We start from the raw sequence: 26,601 nt of genomic DNA, 5'->3' as shown, positions 1-26,601 counted from the left end.
AACTTGGTGGCCCCCAAAATTTTGCTGATTGATCATGCCGGAATTCGCTGTACGCTTTTCAGAAACTACAAAAATATAGCTCTATTTATGATCTACACACGCCATGAAAATTCGGAAGTGTGAGATAATCAACATTCACAATTACCAACTAAAAACTATAAGCGTCGCAATATTCTTTATGCGTTTTTTAAATTCCAACCTTTGTCTGACCTCCCCCCCCCCCCCCCCCATGCTTATATCTAACTAATCAGTAGTTTTGATCAGCAGGATAATTTATTTTCTCGAAAACTCTTTCGAAAATGCAATCGGCAAACCAAATGCAATCGATGAACCAAATGCATCCGTTCATCCAAATGATTATGTTGAAGCAACAACTCTTAAAAATCATATCTCCGGAGGATCAAAATAAAGACGAGAAGTTCATTTTGAATAAGTATCCAAGAGTGGCACAAATGGTTTTTGAAAACGACGCCGTTTTCGAAGATCTCAAGAAAACACTCGAAATTGAGAAAAATCAACCTGAGGACGAAAGAAAAGTGTTTTGGAAGAGGATGGATATGCTGTGTGCTTCTTGTGAGTTTTAACTTAACAATTTGAAAACTGTTTCGGTAATTGAATCTCAATTCATCTCCTCGTTTAGATATGAAAGCTCCCGCCTACAAAAACGGAAACAAGGAACACAATGGATACAAGATTTGTTGTGAAATGGCTGACTATTGCTCGTTTTACAAACAGGTTAGTTTTGAAATCTCGGGACGTTTTGAAATCACAATCATGAGAAATGCCAAATTTTTCCGTATATTTTTGTCACGTTTGGTTTTAAAACTTTATGGTTTCAAAATGTCTGGCTGCCAAACGTCCCGGAGACCATCTACAGTACTCCTTTTCAGACATGGTTCTTCATTGTTTGCGGAGCCGTTGGGTTCCTTCTTCTCGTTGCCATTGCCGGTGGTGTTTTCTTTATCATTCGTCGCAAAAACAAGAAGAAAATTGGTGGAAACAACAAGAAAGAAGGAAGCAAGCCATAATTTCAAAACGAGATCTTATTTTTATTGTAGAAATGAAGTTTTACCACCTCTTACATGTTTTCACTGATTTTGAAGTGACTTGTAACTATGTTTTTACAATAAACTTGTTTTAAAGGCGCACTAAGGTCTGCAAACTCGTTTTTGATTGTATCTCGTCAAATTCAAAATTTAACTGCGAGAATAAGTTCCATGCAAGATCACTTCATACCCCGCCACGCAAAATGCAATCAAGAATGCTTTTTACGTGTCGGAAAATGGACCAGCCCATTCCTATAGATAACGCAGCCTGACCAAAATAGAGGCACACGTCTTCACCCACACCCACGAATAGAAAAGAGTGATTTGATAAGCAGAGAGCAAACATGACACACCCCTCCTCTTCTCCACTGCTTCCTTTCTCTTTACTCATTATTCTAGGCGTTTTACTGAATAAATGCCGAAAAACTATGTATCTGATTATTTTTGAATTCTATTTATTAATTTTATTGGATCCTGAAAGGTGAGTGAAGCAACATTGAAAATATACAGTTGAAATTGTCCAACTTTTGTTGAAATTCAGTTTAAATTGCCCAACTTTGAAAGTGTTTCATGTTAGTACTGATTACCCTATCAAATAGATTTTTAATGAATTATACAGATCAAGAATAGAACTTCATTTTTGTAGTTGACCATTCTTTTGTACAAACACTCCCTAGTAAGTTACATATCGACAAAGTAATTTCTCCCTCAAATTGATCAATTTTAGTGCAAAATAGTGCGATTTTTGAGCTGTCGTCTAAAAATGACCATAACTCTCTAGGGAGTGTCCGTACAAAAAAGTTGTCAACTACAAAAATGGAGTTCTATTTTTAATCTGTATGATCCATTAAAAATCTACTTGATGGGACATTCAGTATCACCATGACCCCCTTTCAAAGTTGGACTGTTTCAACTAGAAAACCCAAAACTTAATACACTTTTGAGGGGTTTTGTATATAGTGCTTCTTTTCCGTGTTTCAACGGTTTGAAAAACAAACCCAAAATGTTCCAGAAAAGGACCATCGGAATGGAGAACCTCCATGGCACCACCACCACCGTCAGCTGCTGACCTACAACAACAGCTCCAAGAGATGATCGAAAATGGGAAAATCACGACCTTACCCATCGGAGGGAGTCTCCAGGAAGCCAAAGGAGCGCGAATGAGCGGCCCCACCCGGACCCCAGTGCAACAAATGCGCTGGGTTACATGCAACTCATACCTGCCCGGAGGTAAACTCTCCCGCAGAGAAACTATACGTTTTCCTACGGGAGGGGTACTGCCTCCGGATGCAATAAACGCCATCTAACAAGATGCCGGAGCACCAATCCAAAATGCAAAAAGTGTGGAGAAAACGCTACAGTAATCCACTCAGAACAGAACTGCTTCATGAGTTAATAGAAAAAAAGGCTTCCTGTGATTTCCCCTTAGGAAATAACAATTGTCATAACTGTTGAATTTTTTTCCTTCTTGTTGTCAGGGTACCGTTTTTGTTTTCTCCTTATTATCGTTTCTCCACGAGGCGACCGATAAGAGTTCTATAAAAAGTCTCTTACGGGCGCAATCGGGGCTCTTTTCTGACTCTCTTATCAGAGAGACTGTTCTTGTCTTATATTTTAAGTGGTAGAATAAATGTGTATTTGAATTATGAAGTTAGTCTTAGTCTGACACCGCTACACTATGAAAGACTAATGTACCTAAACCTTAGGGTTTAGCTACTCTATTTAACGCTGTTGTCTTTACTTAGAACATCACGTGTTAAATAATAACATGAACAAAAACAGACCATACTACAAAAAGATAAGACAAACAACCAATTTTTAACACAATCTTATAGACCCCCCCTCCCCCTTACAACTTTTTGTCGAAGGTATCATATTACTTTTTCCGGTAGAACAAAAGAAAAACGTTAGAGTCGGCACACAAGTATCAAACAAAGGGAGAAATGAGTAATATGATATATATCATTAGAATAGAAGAGACGAAGAGAAAAAGAGAGAGACCGTCCCCCTCTCCACCCCCCGCTGCTTCTCGTCCTCCCTCTTCTTCTCAACCAATTCATTCATTTAGCATTCAAGACATCTTATCGGAATAGATCGTCGAAATATATATATTATTACTGATTTTTCTAGAATTCTAATTAATTTTTTGTATTCTGCTATTCGGAAGATGTAGAGGTAAGAGGGGTATAGAGAGATTATTGAAAAAAAATCGTTTTGATATATTTTAGAATCATTTTTTCAAAAATTAACATATATCGTATTCTAATTAACCTCTACTGCCTATATTTGACTGAAATTTAAGCCTAGTCTTGTGGAGTGCTGAATTTAATCATAGAATTTCGAATATTTGTAGATTTTTGATAATTGGACAAAATTCAACAAGATATGTGAAAATCGCGATTTTTTTTCAACAAGATATGTGAAAATCGCGATTTTTTTGTCATTTGGATCGAAAAGGGGCAAAAAAATTGGCGGCAAATTTCGAAATTCAAAATTTTTCGAATTTTTCGATTTTTTTTTTGCTTTTTGGTCTATGATTCAGATATTAGAAGAAATTCTGAAAAATCATCAAAAGTGTTTACATTTTCTATGAAAAATTGAAAAAAATGTCTGGTTCATAATTGAAAAAGGGCCTTTGGGGCTTGACAAGAATGTGAAATTTTAACACATACACAATCAAAACTGATAATTTTTGAAAATTTTGTTACTTTTTCGAATTCTGCCTTGTATTCCGCTTTTTTTGTAAAAAATTAAAAACTTTTGACTGTGTGTCATGGTAATACGGATTTTCCCATCAAATAGTTTTTTAATGGATCATACAAATAAAAAGTAGAACTTCATTTTTGTAGTTGACACTTTTCCTGTACGGATACTCCCTAGAGAGTTACATATCGACAAAGAAATTTCTCCCTCAAATCGACAAATTTCAGTGCAAAATAGTGCAATTTCTGAGCTGTCCCCCTAAAATGACCATAACTCTCTAGTGAGTGCTCGTACAAAAAAGTTGTCAACTACAAAAATGAATCTCTATCTTTGTTATGTGTGGTTTAAACATAATTTACTTTGTGGGACAATCAGTGATACCATAACTCTCTCCCAAAATTGGATATTTTCAACTAAAACGGTGAAAATTGTATATCGGGTTATCCACTTTAATATAAACGGCTTTATAGTTTTTTTTTCCACTTTTAAAACATTTCTTTTCCTTTTCAGAACAAAACTAAATAGGACAATCGATGCTCCTGGCCTCTGTACATCCACACAGAGGGGACCTATCGGAGACTCTTCAATGAGTCGAAGTTATCATTGATAACCATCTTCGATGTACCGTCGAAGATGGTCTACTTATTCCGGACGTTCCATTTCACCCCCGGACAGTTGGAGGCAATCAAGATTGCGGTGAAAGTCCTCGAGGAATTCCACAATCTGGTCACTTTCGGACCAGAAGACCAAGAAATCAAAAGAGAAACGTGAGGAAAGACTCAAGACACTGGATATCCAGCAAGGAACTGGTATGTCGCCATACTTCAGACTTGCAAAATATCGGCCCGGCCCGGCTCGGCCCGTCGGCCCGGGCCGGTAGAGAAAGTTGCCGGCCCGGAGTCAAAAAATGAGCACAATTTTTTCACAAAATTTTTCGAAATTTTTTGAAATTTTCCTCAAAAATAGTCAAAAATCCTATGTACACTCGAGTTTTATCGATATGTAAAAACATAGTCGAAAATTCGACTTTTTTGCGAAAAAATCAAAAAATTTTCAAAAAAATTCAAATTTTCAAATTTTTGTAATGTGACCCGGGCCGACCGGGCCGGGCCGGGCCAGGCCGGGCCGGGCCGGGCCGGGCCGGGCCGGGCCGGGCCGGTGAAAATTCTCAAATCGGCCCGGCCCGGCCCGGCCCGGCCCGGCCCGTTGCAAGTATGCCATACTTCTCTTTTTTGGCCCCCAAACTACATGCTAAACTCTAATATTCTATTACAGTTTCCATTACCACTAAGAGATGGACAATTTTGAAGAATATCTTGGTGGACTTCTGGAGGAGGTGAGTTCTTTATATGTTCAATTAAAACAACTTCCTTTTTTAATCTTACTGTGATCCGAATGATTTTTTTTCCAGATCGAAGGACCTCCAACCCCCATCCAACGACAGGAAATGATCGACATCTCGAACTCACTTCGAGAAATTCGCAGCCCAACTCCACTTGTGAAGTGGATTGCCGATATGGCACTCTTCCGTCTCAACCGAGCACTGCCAGGCGCTCCGGGAGTCGATTGATGTTTCAACCGAAAGCGGCGAAGATGCTCCGAAATTTCAGGACCTATAATATTTTTTCATGTCTGTCCCTCTCCGAAATTCTTATTTTTTCTTAAATTTTTGTATTCAGTTAAAAATAAAATAGTTACTCCAGAAGAAATGAGTAGTTAAAAATCTATCTCCGTAAATCGACATAGTCTCTCTCTTCTTTGAGTTTAGGCCAGAGGAGCGCATTTGCAACTGCAACCAAAACGGCCACTAGGCCACTAGGCCACTAGACCAGGTATTATTTGAACCACGGAACACACAAATGAGAATTAATAAAAAAGAAATTAATTCCAGAAGATCTTTAAATTGATTATCATCATTTTCATAAAATAACATTTCCCAATATATATTTTGTCAACCTTTAGTGTTTTGGATTTTTTCTTTTTCTTTATACAGACACTTCCAGGTTCAATTCCATATTCATTTCAGATTATTTGCAAAATTTCAGATTGCTCAGTCTTCATCGCGCGCCGGAGAGGAGGACCCCCCGCCATACGTCTCTCAAGTAATTAGATAATTCCAGAACGATAAACTTTTCATTTCAGATTTATTGCAAAAACTTCAGAAACAGAAATCGTTGCTTACAATTAGTCTTAATTTTAAAAGGGGACACCATAGTTTCCACTGTGCTTATTGTCGTCATATCCAGGCTATTCACCTACATGTGTTGCACGCCTCCTGCTTATCAAGCTCCTCCCCGAGGACGCTATCAATCCCCTCCAGTTGAAAATCCCCCAGCTTTACTACTTTATAATTTTCCCAGAAACTTTAAATATTCTTCCTTTTACATGTGAGCTTATCCGTATCACAAATAAAAACACTCTACCTCAAACTATGAAAATTCCAGACATGTCGAAACGTCCAAATGACGATATAAACGAAATCAACACCGAGGCCAAGAAAATGGCAATAACTTGGCAACTGAAATCACTCACCGACAAGGTAAAACGAGAGTCAAGAAAGAAGCCAGGGGCACCAACAATGTGTAAATTCTGCCACGGAACACACGAGGCATACGCATGCAACATCATCCCTCAAGAAAAGAAGTTGTCAATTGCCTTCAAAAGAAAGATAATTTGCCTAGGACAGGCAAAACACCACCCAGCCGCATGCTATGGACTGAAACGAACAGACCACTTGTGCCAAGAGGAAACCTGCCAGAAAGAGTAAGCCCCAAATTAACACCAAAGCGTTGAGAACCAAAGAGTTTTACAGTTTCCAAATCCACCATAAATCGATCTGCGACAAGGCCCCTCCACACGAAGAAGAGGACATAGGACTCGATCAACTCATTAGAGATAACGAGGACGATAACATCCAAGCGACCCAATGATGCGCGACGAAAACTATCACTCTTAGAAAAGCCTATCCCTGTTAAACCCCACCTATGATGAATATCCTCAGAATCTTAGAAAACCGCCCCATTACCCCCGTCTATTATCATTCCTGAAATATTTTTTAACATCAATGTTACATTCAACATGGAAAATATTCTTGGGAAAACATTCCTGAAGGATTCGATCACTCTTCCACTAGAATCACGTCCAGAGGGAAAAGACCCATGTCCTCTTCATCGGCCAAAGAAATGAGAAAGGGACGATCGATGATGGGTCTCCCGTATCTGGAGTAAAAGTACTCCATTACACTGATCCAATCATTTCTCGCTTGAACATAGAAGTAACATTCCGAGGGTATGAATAAAGCCGATTTTTTTAAAAATAAGTAAATAAAACCCCTTACCTTATGAAATGAATTTTGAGGGGACACTCGACCAGGCCTCGCCGGTGCTCAAAACGAATTGACACAGCACCGAGGTGTTGAAGACGCAGATTAATATTCCGGGAAGTTTGTCCCTGCCAGTGTGGGACTTGACGATCAAGCCAGTGCGTGAGAGGGATAACCATGATTCATTCCTCGATGGCCAATGATTCCAATGGGAAAAGTCCTAATTCCTCTCTCCCGACAAAAGATATCAAGGTGTTGCGATCCACAAGAGAAAGCCCGTAACGAGCGTAAAAATAGTCGAAGACAGTGAGCCATTCTCGTCGATGAGCGTTATAAAAATAACAGTTGGTAGGCCTGAAAAAATAACAATAATCATTCATACCAAACGCAAAATTAAGAGAATCACCTAATAGAGTGGACTCTCACCGTTCGATGCACCCTCCCTCCGCGGTGGGTGAATCGGACGGCTAGAGGGTCCAGAGTTTCAAGCCTCATGTTGATTAACCGATCCGTTCGGGTGTTCCAGTCAGGTATATGGGTATTAAGCCAGACAATCAAAGAAATCGCCATGACGAATAAGGGTGATAGACCTACCCCGAAAAGCATTTCTTTTATACCGCCAGAAAAATGAAAATTAAAACATGCTCCACCCAAATTTACACAAATATCAACGAAAAAACTGAAAATCAAACCAGTACCGCCCAAATTACACTTTCCCGTAAAAACGTGACTGTACATGCAGACAGTTCAAAGCGATGCCACGGCATGGGAGAATATGTGGATCGCAAATGTTTAGACGTAGGACCTAACTCAAAATTAATAGAATTTCCGGAAGGTAATAAGTATCCAGGACATACTTACTGCACCACCAGTTGCGGAGGCCGTCCCCACAACGGACGAAAATTTTCAAATTTATGCGTGTTAATCGTGGTCTAATGCAATGAATTTCCAAGCTCAGATAACAGTAGATAATAGAAATATCGAAGAAGTCTTCCTGATAAAAGAAGGAGACAACTACAAAATGAGTTATCTTTTCAAGAAAGACCAAAGAATTGAGATAACTCTAAAATTGTTGGTTTAAGCATCCTAGGAAAGAAATTTATGCAAAATAAAGAAAAAATTGCGTTAGCCTCGATCACAAACGAAGTTTTTCCATTAGAATGCACCGAAACTGGAGAGTGCAACTATAGAGAAACTTGCGAATGCCAACCAGCAGAATCAGAAGCCCTTTGCGTTTGTAAAGTGCCAGATTTACACAAAATACTGGAAAATATGCATCATAATTTACCAGTAATAACTGAGCGGTACCACTTAGCTACAACACCAGACAACATCCCAACTATTAGAATGAAACATAACAAACTGCAAATCCAATTAATAATGGAACAGAGTTACCACACAAACGTTGTAGAATCTAAGATAGATTGCGGTATTAGATCCCAAACACCATACACCGGATGTTATAATTGCCTAAAAGGAGCTAGTCAAAATGTAACATGCGTCTCGAAAGAGCCAACACACGCTAGATTAAGTTGTGATAACAACGAATTCATAGATATTTTGACATGTGATAAAAATGGTATCATTAACACGGTACATAGAAAATTTGAGGGAACTAACCCAAAAGGAGAATGTATAGTCACCTGCGGAAGCAGAAATAATACATACAAAATTGAAGGAAAATTAATTTATGTGTCGCACACTTCCCTAATAGAATACTTAGGTCAAGTGATCCATTCTGAAAAAAAGTATTTCAGATATCCATCCATGGAACATACCCGACGTTGGAGGAATCCTCAACACAATTGCAAAAGGAACAAAGGCGATCATTACCACTATAGTCATCGTCGTCATATTCGGGCTATTCACTTATATGTGTTGCATGCCCTTGCTTATTAAGCTCCTCTCCCGAGGACGCTATTAATTCCCTCCAGTTGAAAACCCCCAACGATCTCAGACACAGCTTTACCATTTTATAATTTTCCTAGAAACTTTACATATTCCTTTTACACGTGAATTTAACCGTATCCCACATAAAAACACTCTACCTCAAATTATGAAAATTCCAGACATGTCGAAACGCCCAAATAACGACATAGAAGAAATAAACAGCGAAGCCAAGAAAATGGCAATAACTTGGCAATTCAAGTCTCTCACCGATAAAGCTCAACGGGAAGCAAAAAAGAAGCCACGAACACCAGCAAAGTACAAATTTTGCCATGGCGCACACGAAGCATATGATTGCAACATCATTCCCCAAGAGAAAAAGTGGTCAATCGCCCTAAAAAGAAAAATGTGCATCATTTGCTTGGGAAATGCAAAACACCACCCGGCCGCATGCTATGGATTAAAACGCACAGACTACTTGTGCCAGGAAGAATCCTGCCAGAAAGAGTAAGGCCTAAAATAACATAGAAGCTTTGAAAATCAAAGAAATTTTACAGCTTTCAAATTCACCACAAGTCGATATGCGACAAAGCGCACGAAGAAGAAGACCTAGGAATTGACCAACTCATGAAAGACCACCTGGACGAGGACATCCAAGCAACCCAATGATCAACGAAGGATATCACTCTTAAAAAACCTCCCCCTTGTTAAAAAATTCCCCATGATGGATACATTCAGAATTTTAGAAAGCTTCCTATTACCCCCCATTTATTTCTTTTCCTTTTCTGAAATACTCAAACAAATAAAAAACTGTTTTTAACATCAATTTTCTTTATTCAGGCGAAGAATAAAAAGAAAAAATAACAAAAAGTCGAAACGGAAAGAGAAGAAGAGCGAGATTTATTAATCTTCCTCAATATCGACGACCAGTGATTCTATCGGAAACAGCCCCATCTCCTCCCTCCCGACGAAGGACACCAAGATGTTTCGATCAACAAGCGACATCCCATACCGAGCGTAAAAGTACTCGAACACAGTGTTCCACTCCTTTCCATTGAAGAAATAACAATTGGAGGGTCTGAAAAAGAAAACATTAATCATTAATACTAAACCCGAAAATAAGAAAATCACCTTATCGAGTGCACCTTGACCCTACGATGTACCCCCCCCCACCTCGGTGGGAGAATCGGATGTTGAGGGGACCCAAATTTTGCAATCTCAGATTGATCAACCGATCAGGGTGGACGTTCCAATTGGGAACATTATTGTTCATCCAAACTAGAAATGGAATGGCCATCGGAGAATGATAAACTCACCACAAAAGCATTCTCTTTTATACCACCGGAATAATGGAAATTACAACACGCTCCACCCAAATTTACACAGATGTCAAAGAAAAAACTGAAAATCAAACAAGTGCCGCCCAAATTACACTCCCCCGTAAAGTCACAAAACTCTCAAAAAAATCTTAAATTTTTCTCAATACACGTAAAAAGCTCGTACCCTTCATTTGTCACAACAATCAAACCCGTAGTATAGACCATCAGCTGATAACCATACAATAGTCACACAGTTATCAACCCGCAAAACCGCGTCAGGGTCAAAACTTTCCCCGCGAAACATCATTTAATTCGATAACGGGAGACAAAACAAAAACTACACCTCAATAAAAATAAAATTCTTTTATTACACCTCAACCACTTTCTTGGGCTGACCTTACACAAAGAGTAGCCTTCGAGCTCCACAACAAAAGAAAGATGATAAAAACATTACACAACAAAATCAGAACTAAAACTACAAAAATCCAAAAAATCCACCAGCTATTGGGCGACCAAGCATGGCACATATCACTAGCATTGAAGCCCAAAGATTCAGCATTCGAAGTACCATTAGAAGTCGGATCCACGACATCATCAGGATCACTTTCTAGTACCACCTCCGTGGTCACCATTGATGAATTATAGAAAGAGGAATCCGCAGAACCGGCCCCGTTGCCAGACAAAAAACAATCCCCAGCCAAATCAGGGAAACTTCTCAATCGAATATAACATGGGATGTCACTGATGTCAAAAACACAGAAAAATGGCGACGAATATTTGGAACCGTAACATAAAAACCAAATCTGATAAAATAGCTCCCTCACCCGTGCAAAACGAGACAGTACCGACACGGTCCACACTGACCGGCTAATTCCCACTCGGGAATGACAGAAGACGCGTTCACAACTCCAAGAACAACAGTAGCACAAAACACACGAACAAACAACATGTTCGAGCCAATAGAAGAATGATAAAGGCATCCCGCCTTTTTAAGATTTTATACCCGTCCCTACAATACGTGGGCACCGGAAGATATGACGGATCCCGCCATATTTTAGACTTTATTGTGATTAAATTCCCCTTTCCCTGTCCCCGTTATTTTGCACTCCCCCCCCCCCCCACACTTTTCGAGAAAACCTTTTTGCATCCCTGGATATCATTCATCCCCTCTCCACAAAATTTCTAAAAAACATTTCCTCCCACACCCTCTCATTCAAATTGGAACTGAAGAAACTTTCCCTTCGCCCGGAGTGTTGCGCCAGGATGACGCAACTAGGAGATATTGGACAAAAACATGATCGCTCGATGACGCATCCATCTTATCTTCTCTTGCTCCGTGACCCCTCTTATCTCTCGCCGGCCGGACGCGATCATCAATTGGATACCACACGGACTTCCGGCGCCTAAGATCACTTCTTGCAAATGGCTAATTGGGATGGCGCCAGAAGGACGGCCGATTAAGGCGGATCTCGACCACCAAATTGGAAAACGGAGATGGAATGCGGCGACGAAACCATTAAACGGAGGAGACACTGAGGAGCATCGGGAGACGGAGGGAAACGACGCAAGGATGAATACAGTATAAAAGAAGCCCCCTTTTTCTAGTATTTTTAGTTGTAATTGTTAAGAGAACTACCCATCCTAAGTCGTGATCTTCTCCCTCCCAAATCCAATTTCCCCTTCCTTCCTATTTTCCCCTTTACTTTTATTTACCCAATAAACTAATTATTCTATCTACCACTGAACCCGTCAACCACAGGTGCAACAGTATCACCCCCTTTCCAATTTCCCCCCATTTCTTCTTATTATTGCCCTCTTCTACTTTATTCATAAACTTATTAATCTACCACTGAACTTTCAATAAACCACAGGTACAACATAAGTCATGTTTGGGGACAAAATTATGACACTGACAAGGGTTCTTATCATTGATAAAGCTATTTTTAATAAATGTGTAATCTTCGAATTGGAGCTAAACCATATAATCAGATTTCGAGGTTCCGGGATGTTTCAAAACCGGAAATTTAAAAACCGATTTCACTTGAATCGTGAAAAATTCCCTATTTTTCAGTGTCGTGGTTTCTAAACGTTTGGTTTTAAAAAGACCCAAAATCAATTTTAAGAATCAGTTAAAGTTGTTTGAAGAGGTTTTTATTCAAAATTGTAAAATTGGGCGGAGCTTGTTTTTAGTTTTTGGTATTCTGGCGGTATAAAAGGGAGCTATGTTTGTCATAACTTATGTTTCATAGAAACTGTTTCCAAATAGGAACAACAATTAATTAAAGACATACCATCTCCGGATACCAGCGGTCCCTGTCACCTTGGAGCGGTTGATTTCTGTAATTTTAATGACATAAATAGATCATTTCATTGGTAAAACCAGACGCCGTTCTTGATCTACAAGAAAAACACAAGGTCTGTCGCCTCGTGAGGGGCTTGATCAGGTCTCTAGTGTATAGCATTGATTATTTTTTTAGTCAATAAATTAAATTAAATTAAATTAAATCACAAGTTTCCTCACAATATAATCATTCATAATTTTACATTTTCCATAAAATCCAATTGCTCACTTACCACAAAATCCAAAAATCGAAAGCAACAATTAGAATTCAAAAATAATCAGGGGAATAAATATATTTCGACGGTCTATACACTAAGACATCTTTGTTATGGAATGATGAAGGAAAAGAGAAAAGAGGAATGTATTCCCTCTCTCTCTCTGATCACTCTCTAGGTTTTTATCAATTTGATTATCTGAGGGCGAGGAGACCTGTATTTTATAAGATATCGGTGAGGAGCGTGACCACAAATTGGTCTCCTCCTTAAACCGGCAAATAAAGATGGCAATCTACATTGAATATCATCTAAAACAGACAGACATATTAAAACTCATGACATGGAAAAGTATATTTTATCACATTTTTTTAAATTCACAAGCACTGAAAAATAATGTTTTACAGATCTCAGTTTAGCGTTGGTCTAACTGCACGTTTTATTTTTGGATACCTTCTACAAAATTATATTTTTCTGATAGATCGAAACCAGGGCTACATTTTTGTAGTTGACAACTTTTTGATAGCTCCGTCCACTTTTGAGATATGAGCCTCTAAAAATAGCAACGCGAGGGAGCCGTCCGTTCTCGCTTCTCTGCGTCACCAACTTTGACACCGCCTATCTCAAAAGTGGGCGGAGCTTACAAAAACTGGTTAACTACAAAAATGTAGCCCAGGTTTTTCTCTTTTAAGACGTTAAACTTTTCAAATTGTTGACAAAAAACTGGCTAAACGACGGGCGTTCAAAAATTAACCATTTTTTCAACCCGCCAGCTGTGGTTAACATTTTTGACCGCTTATACCTCAAAAGAGGGCGGAGTTATCAAAATGTTGTCAACTACAAAAACGTAGCCCTGGTTTTGATTTACAAGTAATGTATAAGTGGGTGTGTCAAAATTCTAATGATTGGTACAAAAATCACATAATTCTGAAAAAAATACACAGAAACACGATTTTGTCTTATAGTTTGTTGGATTGCTCAATTATAGTTGACCCATGTTTCGAATATCCCACGTTTCATACTTGCTTGCTTGATTAAAATTTAGGCAAAATGAAATTTATTGTCGCTTTCTCCTGGTGATCCTTTATCATAAAACTGGCCGGCAAGATGAGAGATAACATCGATATCATATAAAATACAGGTCTCCCCGTTTTCCGAAAATCAGATTGATAAAATCTAGAGAGTGATAAGAGAGAAAGGGAGAATACATCCTTCCTTTCTTCATCATTCCATAACAAAGATGTCTTAGTGTATAGACCGTCGAAATATATTTATTCCCCTGATTATTTTTGAATTCTAATTGTTGCTTTCGATTTTTGGATTTTGTGGTAAGTGAGCAATTGGATTTTATGGAAAATGTAAAATTATGAATGATTATATTGTGAGGAAACTTTTGAGCTTGTGCTTTTTCTTGTAAATCAAGAACGGCGTCTAGTTCTACCAATGAAATTATCTATTAACATCATGAAAATTACAGAAATCAATAGCTCAAGGTGACAGGCACAGCTGGAATCCGGAAATGGTATGTCTTCAATTTTATTGGTCCTATTTGGATACCATTACTATAAAATAAAAGTTATGACTTACTGAACACCCTTTTATACCGCCAGAAACCCAAAAACTGAAAGCAAGCTCCGCCCAATTTCATAATTATGCCGAAAAATTGCTTTAAAACCTCTTCAAACAACTTTAACTGATTTTGAAAACGATTGAGGTGTAATTTTCGTATTTTTCTTTTGTTATTAAATTAATTGATGTTTCGTGGGGAAAGTATTGCTCCTGACGCGGGTTTTTATAATTGATAACGGTGTGTCTATTGTACGGTTATTAGCTGATAGTCTAGACTAATGGGTCTGATTGTTGTGACAACGAAGGTTAAGAGGTTTTTACGAGTATTGAAAGAACATTTTAAGCTTTTTGAGACTTTTTGAGAGTCTACGGGCTTGTGTAATTTGGGCGGGATTGGTTTGATTTTCAGTTTTTCGTTGAAATCTGTGTAAATTTAGGTGGAGCATGTTTCAGTTTCTATTTTTCAGGTGGTATAAAAGGATGAGTTTATCATCACTGTTTAATAATGGTTGTCCCATTTCTTGTCTGGCTGAATGCTCATGTTCCCAATTGAAACATGCACCCAGACCGACTTGTCAATTTAAGACTCCAACAAGTTGGTAGTATCCCTATTCGATTCTCCCATCGACGTGGTCTTGTAGAGGGTACATTGAAGATCCACTATATTGTTCAATCATGGTCGTGAGGGTCCATAACATCAGGTGATTTTGTTATTTTGGGTTCAGCCTAATTGATTTTTATTTTTTCAGACCCTCAAAGTGTTACTTCTACAACGACCGTCGCATGGAGTGGGTCACCATCCTTGAATATTTCCATTCCCGCTATGGCATGACCCTCATCGACCGGAATACTTTGATCTCAATTGAAGGTCGTGAAGATTTGGGACTCTTCCCACTGGAGTTCTTGTCCGTCGGGGAATGAGTCCCGCTCCCTCCTTTTCCCTTTCTTTTTTCCTGTTCTCATTGTGTTGAATAAAAAAAATTGTTGTTCAAAAATATGTTTTTATTCGTTGTGATGATAGTGTATGAAGGGTAACTGGGGGTTGATATAGTGGAGGGGGGTAACTGGGAGGTTTTCCTAAGAGCATAGTGGCAGCTTTCTTTGCTCATCATTGGGTCGCTTGGATTTCATCGTCCTGGTGATCTCTCATGAGTTGATCGAGTTGAATGTCCTCTTCTTCGTGTGGAGAAGCCTTGTCGCAGATCGACTTATGGTGGATTTGGAAACTGTAAAAATCTTTGGTTCTCAAAGTTTTGGTGTTAATTTGGGGCATACTCTTTCTTGCATGATTCCTCTTGGCACAAGTGGTCTGTTCTTTTCAGTCCATAGCATGCGGCTGGGTGGTTTTTTTGCCTGTCCTAGGCAAATTATGCACATCTTTCTTTTGAAGGCAATTGGCAACTTCTTTTCTTGGGGGATGATGTTGCATGCGTATGTCTCGTGTGTTCCGTGGTAGAATTTGCACGTCGTTGAAAGTTTCCTCACAAAATAATCATTCATAATTTCGATTTTCCATAAAATCAGATTGTTCACTTACCACAAAAATCCAAAATCGAAAGCAAAAATTAGAATTTAAAAATAATCAGGGGAATAAATATATTTCGACGGTCTATACACTAAGACATCTTTGATATGGAATGATGAAGAAAAGGAGATAGGAAGGAATCCCTTTTCTCTTTTATCACTCACTAGATTTTTACCAATTTGATTTACGGAGGGCAAGGAGACCTGTATTTAACAGGATATCGGGATTGACTCTTATTCTGCCTCCCGGTATTTTGATAAACAATCAACAGGAAAAAATTCCATTTCCCCGAAATTCTATCGACCAGATAGCACAAATTTCAATTTACATTGAATGCCACCTGAAACAGACAGAAATATTAATGAATGGTCACATTCATGACATAGAAAAGTATATTTTATTACATTTTTTTAAATTCACTTGAAAAAAATGGGAAATAGTATTAAAAAAAGAAAACAGCGGAAGATTCGTTTAAATAGTTTAACTTTGAAGCTCCGTAACATTTTACTTATTTGATACCTTCTATAAAATTAAATTTTTCTGATAGATCAAACCCAGGGCTACATTTTTGTTCTTGACAACTTTTTGATAGCTCCGTCCACTTTTGAGATATGCGCCTCTAAAAATAGCAACGCGAGGGAGTCGTCCGTTCTCGCTTCTCTGCGTCACCAACTTTGACACCGCCTATCTCAAAAGTGGGCGGAGCTTACAAAAACTGGTTAACTACAAAAATGTAGCTCTGGTTTCGATCTGTTAAGAAATTTAACTTTTGAAACCGTTGACAAAAACTGGCTAAACGACGGGCGTTCAAAAATTAACAATTTTTTCAACCCCGCCAGCTGGTTACCATCTTTGAACGCATATATCGCAAAAGTGGGCGGAGCTATCAGAAAGTTGACAACTACGAAAATGAAGCACTAGATTTGAATAATTGAATGAATATGAAATTAAAAAATTCGTCAACATGGAACGCTGTAACAGCAATAACCACATAGTTCTGAAAAAAATACACAGAAACACGATTTTGTCTTATAATTTGTTGGATTACTCAATTATAGTTGACCCATGTTTCAAACTTTTCATTCTTGCTTGCTTGATTAAAATTTAGGCAAAATGGAATCTACTGCCGCTTTCTCCTGGTGATCCTTTATCATAAAACTGGCCGGCAAGATGAGAGATAATATCGATATCATATAAAATACAGGTCTCCCCGTTTTCCGAAAATCAGATTGATAAAATCTAGAGAGTGATAAGAGAGAAAGGGAGAATACATCCTTCCTTTCTTCATCATTCCATAACAAAGATGTCTTAGTGTATAGACCGTCGAAATATATTTATTCCCCTGATTATTTTTGAATTCTAATTATTTCTTACGATTTTTGGATTTTTGTGGTAAGTGAACAATTGAATTTCATGGAAATACCAAAATTATGAATGATTATTTTGCGAGGAAACTTGTGATCTTGTGATTTTTCTTGTAGAAGAGAACGGCGTCAGGTTTTGCTATGAAATTATCTATTAATATCATTAAAATTACAGAAATCGACAGCTCAAGGTGATTAGGGCTGCTGGAATCCGGAGATGGTATGTCTTTAATTTTTTAAAGTTTTATATGGATACCATTACTATAAAATAAAAGTTATGACATACTGAACACCCTTTTATACCGCCAGAAACCCAAAAACTGAAAGCAAGCTCCGCCCAATTTCATAATTATGCCGAAAAATTGCTTTAAAACCTCTTCAAACAACTTTAACTGATTTTGAAAACGATTGAGGTGTAATTTTCGTATTTTTCTTTTGTTTTCAAATTAATTGATGTTTCGTGGGAAAAGTTTTGACCCTGACCCGAGTTTTTATAATTGATAACGGTGTGTCTATTGTACGGTTATTAGCTGATAGTCTAGACTATTGTTGTGACGAAGAAAGTTGCGAGGGGTTCATGTGCATTTGAGAATTGTTTAGAATTTTGAGATTTTTGTGAGTCTACGGGAATGTGTAATTTGGGCGGGATTAGTTTGATTTTCAGTTTTTCGTTGAAATCTGTGTAAATTTAGGTGGAGCATGTTTCAGTTTCTATTTTTCAGGTGGTATAAAAGGAATACTTTCGTGGTGAGATTATCATCATTCAATCATGGTCGTCCCCCTAACTCATTGGCTAACTCATTGGCCAAACCGCTCGGATGATAAATCTTCGTTTGCAGTATCTTGATTCTCTGCCCGTCCGGTTCACCCATAGAGGGGGAAGGGTGCACCGGACGTTGCGGGTGCACACAATTAGGTGATTCTCTTGATTTTGTGTTTGGTATGATTGATATTTGTTTTTTCGGACCATCGCAATGTTATTTTTACAACGACCAGATTTATTTCGTCGGGCGAGAGGAACTTGGACTCTTCCCACTGGAGTGCCTACTGGTCGAGGAGTAGTTCAACGTTTCGCCCACTTGTTCTTTTTCCTCTTTTCTTCTTCTGTTATTCAATATGGAATAAACTTGTGTTGTTACTCGTTCGTTTATGTTTATTAAAAAAGATGAACAGAAATTTATAATGGAAGCGAGGGTAATAGTGGGTTTTTCTAAAATTATTGTGTTGATACTAATAATGGAAGAGGGGTAACCTAGTTTAGTTTTGGGATTTTTAGTGACCCGGTTGGTCGTTGTGAGATGGGTCCTCTTCAATCATTTTTTCGAGTTGATTGTCATTTTCCTCGTGTTGATAGGCTTTGTTGCAGATGGACTTGTGATGGATTTCGAAACTGTAAAACATTATCGTTTTCTAAAGTCTGCAAAACTCCTCCTGACACAAGTGGTCGGTTCTCTTGAGTCCGAAGTATGAGGCTGGGTGGTGATTTGCCTGTCCGAGGCATATGATACACATCTTTCTTTTGAAAGCATTGACCAATTTCTTTTCTTGGGGAATAATGTTACTGGCTTATGATTCGTGTGTTCCATAGCAGAATAATTATTGACCCACAGTGGAGACTATGGTGTCCCCTTTTAAAATTAAGACTAAGCAACGATTTCTGAAGTTTTTGCAAAAGTTTATCGTACAAGATGTTCTGGAGTTATTTAATTACTTGTTCATTAATTATTCTTCATTTACGTTAAACTTCAGAATAAACTCTTTTTGCTTGTGTGTGTACCTGTACCTTGTCTAAGTAATACCTGGCCTAGTGGCCTAACTTTCGGCACCACTTCGGTCACTATTGTTCTATTATTAAAGGAGGTGAGAACTCAAAAAAAAAAGGTTGGCTCAAAATTCGGTAAGTGATTGCTCTGTGGGACCCGAACACATGACCGAACGCGCATTGGTACAAAACCAAAACAAATATATATATATATATATTGGAAAATGGTATTTTATGAAAAAAACATGGTTTGAAGACAAAAATGTTCTTGAATTAATTACTTTTCATTAATTACTCTTTATTTCGTATAATATTTAAAAAAAACTTTTTCATTTCATCTGTATATGTGTGGCGTTTTCAGGACTATCTCTTGAGACATTAAATAAGTTAATGAATATAATTAGTTCGTGTACTGTAGGGGAGAGGGGAGATGGAGGGGGAGTTCGTGTACGGTAGGGGACAGAGATAAAAACGGGAGTTTATTACAATACGCTGCGAAGGGCCTCAATGGTTCTCTTCTTCTGGAGTAACTATTTTATTTTAACTGGATACAAAAATTTAAGAAAAAATAAAATAAAATAAAATAAACATTTAACAAGAAATTTAAATTTTTTCCAGGGCTTCGTTGATGGCGAACTGGATACAATATCTTTGGAGAGGGCTCCTATACCAATACGTCGCGAAGGGCTTCGATGGTCCGGGTAATTCTTTCGCGAGACTTCCTTTGGTCGACCATCCCATGGATCACATCCTCCAAGATGTGAACCTGCTTGGCGACTTCGATTTCCCAATTCTTTTCTCCCGTCGCCAGACCCAGTTGGATGTTGGTAGCTTCATCCCATATCGCCGGTGATGCAGTGTCCGATGTGGTCCATTTCCGTGTACTGGTCCTTGAACACTCTGTTCTCGAGTTCGAAGTAGGCGACACGGGAGTTTTCCACCAAAACTTTTCTCAACTTTTCGAGAAAATCTTCTCCATGGAATCCAACTTGACTGGCACAATTTTTGGATATAAGGTCGAAGATCTCATCTCCAGCGGTTTTCGAGAATCTGTGTTTTCCAGCAAAATAGATTATATCCCTGATGGCGGCACTTGAAAACGTCTTTCTGGCCTTGAAATGACTGTTCAAGACTCCATGGGCATACGAGTTACGTTTGGATTGGTTCAGCATTTTTTTTTGTTCGTTGCTCTGAAAATAAAAAGAAGGATTATCAATATATTTTCGGTAAAACATGTAATAGAGGTGTACCTAGCGGTGTGTTTGAAGCGGTTCTATTTATCAAAATATTTACATTTGAACCAATTTTTGAAAAGTGGGAAGATAGGAACTTTAAATCAAAGCAAACCGTATACAACTTTTCCCGTTTTATGTTAAAATAGTTCAACTTTGAGTGGCTGCATGGTATTACTGAATGTGCCATCAAGTAAAAATTTAATGAGTCATACATATCAGACCTAGATCTTCATTTTTGTAGTTGACAACTTTTTTGTACGGGCACTCACTAGAGAGTTATGGTCATTTTAAGGGGACAGCTCAAAAATCACTCTATTTTGCACTGAAATGGGACAATTTGAGGGAGAAGTTACTTTGTCGATATGTAACTTGCTAGGGAGTATCCGCACAGGAAAAGTGTCAACTATAAAAATGGAGTTCAACTTTTTATCTGTATGATCCATTAAAAAACGATTTGATGGGTGAATCAGTATTAGCATGACACGCTGTTAAAGTTGGTCATGTTCAACGGAAAACGGCAAATTCTGGTCATTGCTGTATGCAAAAACTGATTTAAAAAATGAAACTTTTTTGCAGATGAATTCTAAAATTTTTCAAAAATTCCAATATTTATTTTTCAAATTTTCCAAAAAATTCCACTTGAAAAATATAGTGTTATTTTTCCAATTGTTTATGTTATTAACTTTAAAAAACGGTAAAAATTTTCGAAAATGACTATTTTAGTTCTCATTTCTCCTTAACAAGATTTGAAAAAAGAGAAAATTTACGAAAATTGCTAAATTTTTATTGTGAAAATTAAGGTTTTCCATTCAAAAAATCAGTTTTTGTGTTAAAAATTCCCAATTTTCACAAATTTCGTTAAAATTTTAGTCAATTATAGGAAGTAGAGGTTAATTAGAATACGATATATGTTAATTTTTGAAAAAATGATTCAAAAATATATTAAAATGAGGTTTTTCTTACAATTTCCTTAAACCCCTCTTACCTCAAACAGCTTCCGAATAGGTATAATAATTAATTAGAATTCTATAAAAATCAGTAATAATAACAATATTTCGACGGTCTATTCCGATAAGACGTCTTGAATGCTAAATGAATGAATTGGTTGAGAAGAAGAGGGAGGACGAGAAGCAGCGGGGGGGGGGGGGGGGGGGGGGGGTGGAGAGGAGGGGAGGACGGTCTCCCTCTTTTTCTCTCTTTCTCTTCTATTCTTATGATATCTATCATATTACTCATTTGACCCTTTGTTTGATGCCGACTCAAACGTTTTTCTTTTGTCTACCGATAAGAAAGTATAATTGCTTTAAAGAAAGAAGAGGGGTTTCTATACGATTGTGTTAAAAATTGATAACCAATTTTACTCTGATAGAACGGCATGTTGTGAAAATATACAGTAGCGAGCATAAGTGAGCACCTCTTTGTACTTTCATGTGTAACTCTGTCACTGATTTTTTCGATAATCGATTTTTCCTGATCTTGATTTGAAAATCCGAAAAAAAACTTTTTATTTTTCTCTTGGAGTTATTGAGTTTTTGATGTTAAAATGATGGAACACGTTCAAATAAACAAACAATTATGTTGAATTGGCTTCTCAACTCCTGAGCATCGTGCTAGAGCTCCAGAAGTCAAAAGTAGTGTCCTCGGAAAAATCTTCATAACTCCTCAAAAAAGGCTTCAAATTAGCCGAAACATGCACCAAAAGACGTGTCTTGTGTTTTTCTACAAACCAACATTAAAAAATTACAGTTTAAGAAAAAATAATTTTTCTAATTTTTTTCACTCAAAATTTTTTAATTCTTATTTTTTCTCAATTTCTGGTATTTTCTGACTACAACATAAACAAGGAACACATAAATGTGCTTTATTATGTGTGATAAAGCATTTCGCGTGCAGTTTTTAAAAGTTATGTTTGTTTTTCATCCAGAAAATACCAGAAATTGAGAAAAAATGGCAGTGAAAAAAATTTTGAGTGAAAAAAATTAGAAACATTTTTTTCTTAAACTGTAATTTTTCAATGTTAGTTTGTAGAAAAACACAAGACACGTCCCTCCCCACTTATGGTCGCTACTGTAGTTTGGCCTTTTCAGTTGAAAATGTCCAGCTTTGAATGAGTGTCATGGTATCACTGATTACTGCACAGAGTCAATCAATTTTTTGCGTATCATACAGTTCTATTTTTGTAGTTGACAACTTTTTTCTACAGACACTCCCTTATGGCCATTTTAAGCAAACAGCTCATGAATCACTCTATTTTGTACAGAAACACCCCTATTGTTCAAAGGGTCCGTCGAAGGGCAACTCTATAAGAGGGGCAATTCAACCCGGCCTCGATACCCAACTATCTTTTGAATTTGTTTTATTTCTTTAGTTTTTTTATGCCGAATTTATCGAACTTTTAAGTAAAAAACGGAGAAAATCCTGAATTTTTATAGCAAACTACGATTTTAACGACAAAAACGTTGAAATAGTGAGAGAACAGTTCGGAGTCAGTTGATGATGATATTAGAGAAAAGTGTCAACTAGAGGGTGCACCTCTAATTGACACTTGTTTTACCACTATTAGAGGAGTACTTCAAATTGAGGGGCACCTCAAATACAGTTTTAACAGTATCACCCTCCCCATCCTCCTTGTCATTTTTCTGAACTCCCGCTGGTGTCCCCCCTCCAAAATTTAGAGTGAACAACGATTTCTGAAATTTTTGCGAAAAATCTGAAATGAATCTGGAAGTAATTGAACCTAGAAGTGTCTGTATGAAAGAAATAAAAAATTCAAAACACTAAAGGTGTTATATTATTGGTATAACTAATTATCTTCTGGAATGAATTACTTTTTTATTTGCGTTTGTGTACCTATTTCAAATAATAACTGGCCTAGTGGACCTAGTGGCCACGTCGGTCGCAATAGCAATTGCGCTCCTCCGGACTAGGCCTTAAAGAAAAATTTTTTAAAGCAAGGTACTCATTTCTTCTGGAGCAACTATTTTATTTAAACTGGATACAAGATTAAAAGAAGAAAAAATAAGTAAATAAAATAAACATTTAACAAGAAACAACTTATTTTTCCAGGACTTTGCGGAGGCCCTTCATCAGGGGAGATTGTCCAGTTGATCTCTGTCCCGTTGTCTGGACGTCCTGATATCCTCCATGCAATGGACTTGTCTCTCCGCGAAGAGTTTCCAGTACTTGTCCCATTTCCATTCCTTCTCCCATGTTCTCACCGCCTCGAGCTTCTTCCGGATCTTCTTCAGTGTGATGCAGACGTCGAACTCTTGCATCCAATCCACTACGTCTTCAATCTCCAACAGGTCATCACAAATGTCTCCCAACATCTCTAGCTGAGTCGAATTTGGTTTTTTCTGAAAGTTTGATAATGTTATAAATTAATGGATTAGTGGGTTACCGGGTTGAAGAATGTCGGTGTCCGGAATGTAGAGTCTGGATTGAGCATTTTTGCCGGGTCTGGAAAAATTTCATGTTCACAAAATCATTATTTTCAGAACTTACTAAAGCTCCAATCAACATCACTCTTGATGTTGATGTAGTGGAGGGCTATTGCGTCCATTGCCGCATAGTGGATCTGGTCGTGGCGGAGTGTCTGGACTGTCCAATCACTCATGGTCTCCGTTTTGAAGATTTTCACGCCAGCCCAATCATCCACCATTTTCAGAAGCGGCATACCAGTTCCTTGCTGGATGTCCAGTGTTCTCAACTTCTCATTTTTCAATTCTTTTCTCTCTTCTTTATCCAGCTGAAGTGATGTCTCTGGCCCGAAAGTGACCAGGTTGCGGTCTTGTTCAAGCTCCTTCATCGCAATTCGGATCGCCTTCAATTGAGTCTGGTTGAAGTGGAAAGTTCGGGAGAAGTAGACCATCTTCGACGACACATCGAAGATTGTTATCAATGATAATTTCGACTCTTTCGAGAGTCTTGGATAGGTCCCCTCCGTGTCGATGTACAGAGGACAGGAGCATCGATTGTCCTCTTTAGTTTTGTTCTGAAAAAGAAAAGAAATGTTTGAAAAGTGGTAATGAAAAAAAAACCTATAAAGCCGTTTATATTAAAGTAGATAACCCGATATACAAATTTGCCCGTTTTCGGTTAAAATTTTCCAACTTTGAGTGGCTGCATGGTATTACTGAATGTCCCATCAAGTAAACATTTAATGAATCATACATATCAGACTTAGATTTTCATTTTTGTAGTTGACAACTTTTTTGTACGTACATTCTCTATAGAGTTATGGTCATTTTAAGGGGACAGCTCAGAAATCACACTATTTTGCACTGAAATTGGTCAATTTGAGGGAGAAATTGCTTTGTCGATATGTAACTTGCTAGGGAGTACAGGAAAAGTGTCAACTACAAAAATGTAGTTCTACTTTTTATTTGTATGATCCATTAAAAAACTATTTGATGGGAGAATCAGTATTACCATGACACGCTGTTAAAGTTGGCACGCTGTCAAAATTTTTGAATTTTTTCAAAAAAAAAAACAGAATTTGAAAAATTAACGAAATTTCCAAAAATTACCAATTTTGATTGTGAAAGTTAATGCCTTCAATTAAAAAAATCAGTATGTTTTTAAGTATAAAATTCACATTCTTGTCAAGGCCCGAAGGCCCTTATCTGAATCATTGTCCAAAAACCAAAACAAATTTCAAAAAATTCGAAAAATTTTGAATTTCGAAATTCGCCGCCAATTTTTTTTGCCCCTTTTCGATCCAAATGACAAAAAAAACCTCGCGATTTTTACATATCTTGTTGAATTTTGTTCAATTATCAAAAATCTACAAAATTTAGAGAAACTATCTTTAAATTTAGCATTCAACAAGACTAGGCATAAATTTTAGTCTATTATAGAAAGTAGAGGTTAATTAGAGTGTGCCGGTCTATTAGAGTAAAAGCTATAGATTTTTTATCATATTTTTATTAATTTTTGAAAAAAAACATGGTTTTTAGAATACATCAAAATGAGGTTTTTCTTACAATTTCCTTGAAAACTCCTCTTACCTCAAACAGCTTCCGAATAGCAGAATAAATAAAATTAATAAGAATTCTAGAAAAAATCAGTAATATAATAATAATATTTCGACGGTCTATTCCGATAAGACGTCTTGAATGCTAAATGAATGAATTGGTTGAGAAGAAGAGGGGGGAACCAGCGGGGGGTGGAGAGGAGGGGAGGACGGTCTCCCTCTTTTACTCTCCGTCTCTTCTATTCTTATGATATCTATCATATTACTCATTTGACCTTTTGTTTGATACTTGTGTACCGACTCTAACGTTTTCTTTTATTCTATCGAAAAAAGAAATATATCGAAAAAAGAAACATTTGCTTTCGAGTCCCCTCAGCCACCACCAGAATTCAAATGTACCTAAATGGAAAAAGATGTTCACCACCCAGTTATTTATAAAAAAATAATATTGAAAAAAAGCATAAATTGTGTCGAGTATTGGAAAATACAAAAAAAAAGAGGGAGATTATTGAAAATGATCAGAAAATGTGAGTGTGGAGGAGTTGAATTGTGGAGGATGTGGAGAAGGCTGCTGTAGAGGAGTTGAATTGTGGAGGATGTGGAGAAGGCTGCTGTAGAGGAGTCTGAAAAAAAGGGGAAAAAATAGAATTTATGAGTTAAATCGGGGTAAAAACAACTCACTCTTTGTGATGTGGTGAAGTGAGTTCGATGGAGACGCGGAGGAGAGGATCAAAAGTCAAAATTGTAGAAACGTGGGATTCTGATGTTGGCATGTGGTCGCTCTGAAAAAACTCTATGTTCATGGAAACTTATTATTATATGAAATTACCATTTCTCCACTCAACGGTAGTGAAGACACAGAGAGTCCATGGCGGCGTACCATATTTGGTCCCGCCGCAGATTGAGAACTCCCCAGTTACTCATAGTCTCCGTTTTATGAATACGCATGCCAATCGCTTCGAATAAGTGATCTTTGAGAGACGGAGAGGTGTGTGGCTGGATGTCTCCCTTGTTGCATTCAGGATAGAGGAATGATTTCTCCTCTCCAAATGTAACCATTTTTCTCCTGAGATGATTTAGCTCATCTCGAATGGCATTGAATTCATTTTTATTTAGCATCAACGTTCTGAATAAATTCACAGTGCGGCTCTGTACATCGAAAGTGGTGATCAATGCAATTTTTTGATCCGTGGTCAAGGTCAGCGTACCAGCATTCCGTGTCGAAGTATACTGGCCACGGAGATGGGCGCTTCAAATCTCTCCTAATCGCACGCATCATCCCATCAAAATCTTCGATAACGTTGATTTGAATATCCCGTCCTCGGAATTCTTCATAATCAT

At 37.7% G+C, this 26,601-nt stretch overlaps 9 protein-coding genes across 9 annotated transcripts; 4 read left to right on the top strand and 5 right to left on the bottom strand.

Annotated features, from left to right (window-relative positions):
- Positions 1-299: 299 nt before the first annotated feature.
- GCK72_003095 (uncharacterized protein) lies at positions 300-1,028 on the top strand (the record flags this gene model as incomplete). Its single annotated transcript, XM_003098218.2, has 3 exons — positions 300-573; positions 641-735; positions 891-1,028. The coding sequence occupies 3 exons, from the start codon at positions 300-302 to the stop codon at positions 1,026-1,028; spliced, it is 507 nt and encodes a 168-aa protein (XP_003098266.2).
- A 4,015-nt stretch (positions 1,029-5,043) lies between these two features.
- Positions 5,044-5,319, top strand: GCK72_003094 (uncharacterized protein; the record flags this gene model as incomplete). The annotated part of the gene is made up of 2 exons (XM_053723810.1): positions 5,044-5,085; positions 5,161-5,319. 2 exons carry the CDS (start codon positions 5,044-5,046, stop codon positions 5,317-5,319), a joined length of 201 nt encoding a protein of 66 aa, XP_053592455.1.
- An 876-nt stretch (positions 5,320-6,195) lies between these two features.
- On the top strand, positions 6,196-6,679 carry GCK72_003093 (uncharacterized protein; the record flags this gene model as incomplete). Its single annotated transcript, XM_053723809.1, has 2 exons — positions 6,196-6,512; positions 6,562-6,679. 2 exons carry the CDS (start codon positions 6,196-6,198, stop codon positions 6,677-6,679), a joined length of 435 nt encoding a protein of 144 aa, XP_053592454.1.
- Positions 6,680-7,253: 574 nt separating this feature from the next.
- GCK72_003092 (uncharacterized protein) lies at positions 7,254-7,641 on the bottom strand (the record flags this gene model as incomplete). Its single annotated transcript, XM_053723808.1, has 2 exons — positions 7,254-7,425; positions 7,478-7,641. The coding sequence occupies 2 exons, from the start codon at positions 7,639-7,641 to the stop codon at positions 7,254-7,256; spliced, it is 336 nt and encodes a 111-aa protein (XP_053592453.1).
- Positions 7,642-9,142: 1,501 nt separating this feature from the next.
- Positions 9,143-9,627, top strand: GCK72_003091 (uncharacterized protein; the record flags this gene model as incomplete). The annotated part of the gene is made up of 2 exons (XM_003098222.2): positions 9,143-9,465; positions 9,516-9,627. 2 exons carry the CDS (start codon positions 9,143-9,145, stop codon positions 9,625-9,627), a joined length of 435 nt encoding a protein of 144 aa, XP_003098270.2.
- A 234-nt stretch (positions 9,628-9,861) lies between these two features.
- GCK72_003090 (uncharacterized protein) lies at positions 9,862-11,226 on the bottom strand (the record flags this gene model as incomplete). Its single annotated transcript, XM_053723807.1, has 2 exons — positions 9,862-10,036; positions 11,102-11,226. 2 exons carry the CDS (start codon positions 11,224-11,226, stop codon positions 9,862-9,864), a joined length of 300 nt encoding a protein of 99 aa, XP_053592452.1.
- An 8,657-nt stretch (positions 11,227-19,883) lies between these two features.
- On the bottom strand, positions 19,884-20,222 carry GCK72_003089 (uncharacterized protein; the record flags this gene model as incomplete). The annotated part of the gene is made up of 1 exon (XM_003098194.2): positions 19,884-20,222. The coding sequence occupies one exon, from the start codon at positions 20,220-20,222 to the stop codon at positions 19,884-19,886; it is 339 nt and encodes a 112-aa protein (XP_003098242.2).
- A 3,149-nt stretch (positions 20,223-23,371) lies between these two features.
- On the bottom strand, positions 23,372-24,156 carry GCK72_003088 (uncharacterized protein; the record flags this gene model as incomplete). Its single annotated transcript, XM_003098234.2, has 3 exons — positions 23,372-23,641; positions 23,686-23,744; positions 23,790-24,156. 3 exons carry the CDS (start codon positions 24,154-24,156, stop codon positions 23,372-23,374), a joined length of 696 nt encoding a protein of 231 aa, XP_003098282.2.
- Positions 24,157-25,765: 1,609 nt separating this feature from the next.
- On the bottom strand, positions 25,766-26,143 carry GCK72_003087 (uncharacterized protein; the record flags this gene model as incomplete). Its single annotated transcript, XM_053723806.1, has 3 exons — positions 25,766-25,883; positions 25,942-26,042; positions 26,090-26,143. 3 exons carry the CDS (start codon positions 26,141-26,143, stop codon positions 25,766-25,768), a joined length of 273 nt encoding a protein of 90 aa, XP_053592451.1.
- Positions 26,144-26,601: the final 458 nt, after the last annotated feature.

Source organism: Caenorhabditis remanei, chromosome I (genome assembly GCF_010183535.1).
Source record: "Caenorhabditis remanei strain PX506 chromosome I, whole genome shotgun sequence".
Lineage (NCBI taxonomy): Eukaryota > Metazoa > Nematoda > Chromadorea > Rhabditida > Rhabditidae > Caenorhabditis > Caenorhabditis remanei.
The sequence above is the reverse complement of the archived record's forward strand: the minus strand, read 5'-3'. Positions and strand labels throughout refer to the sequence as shown.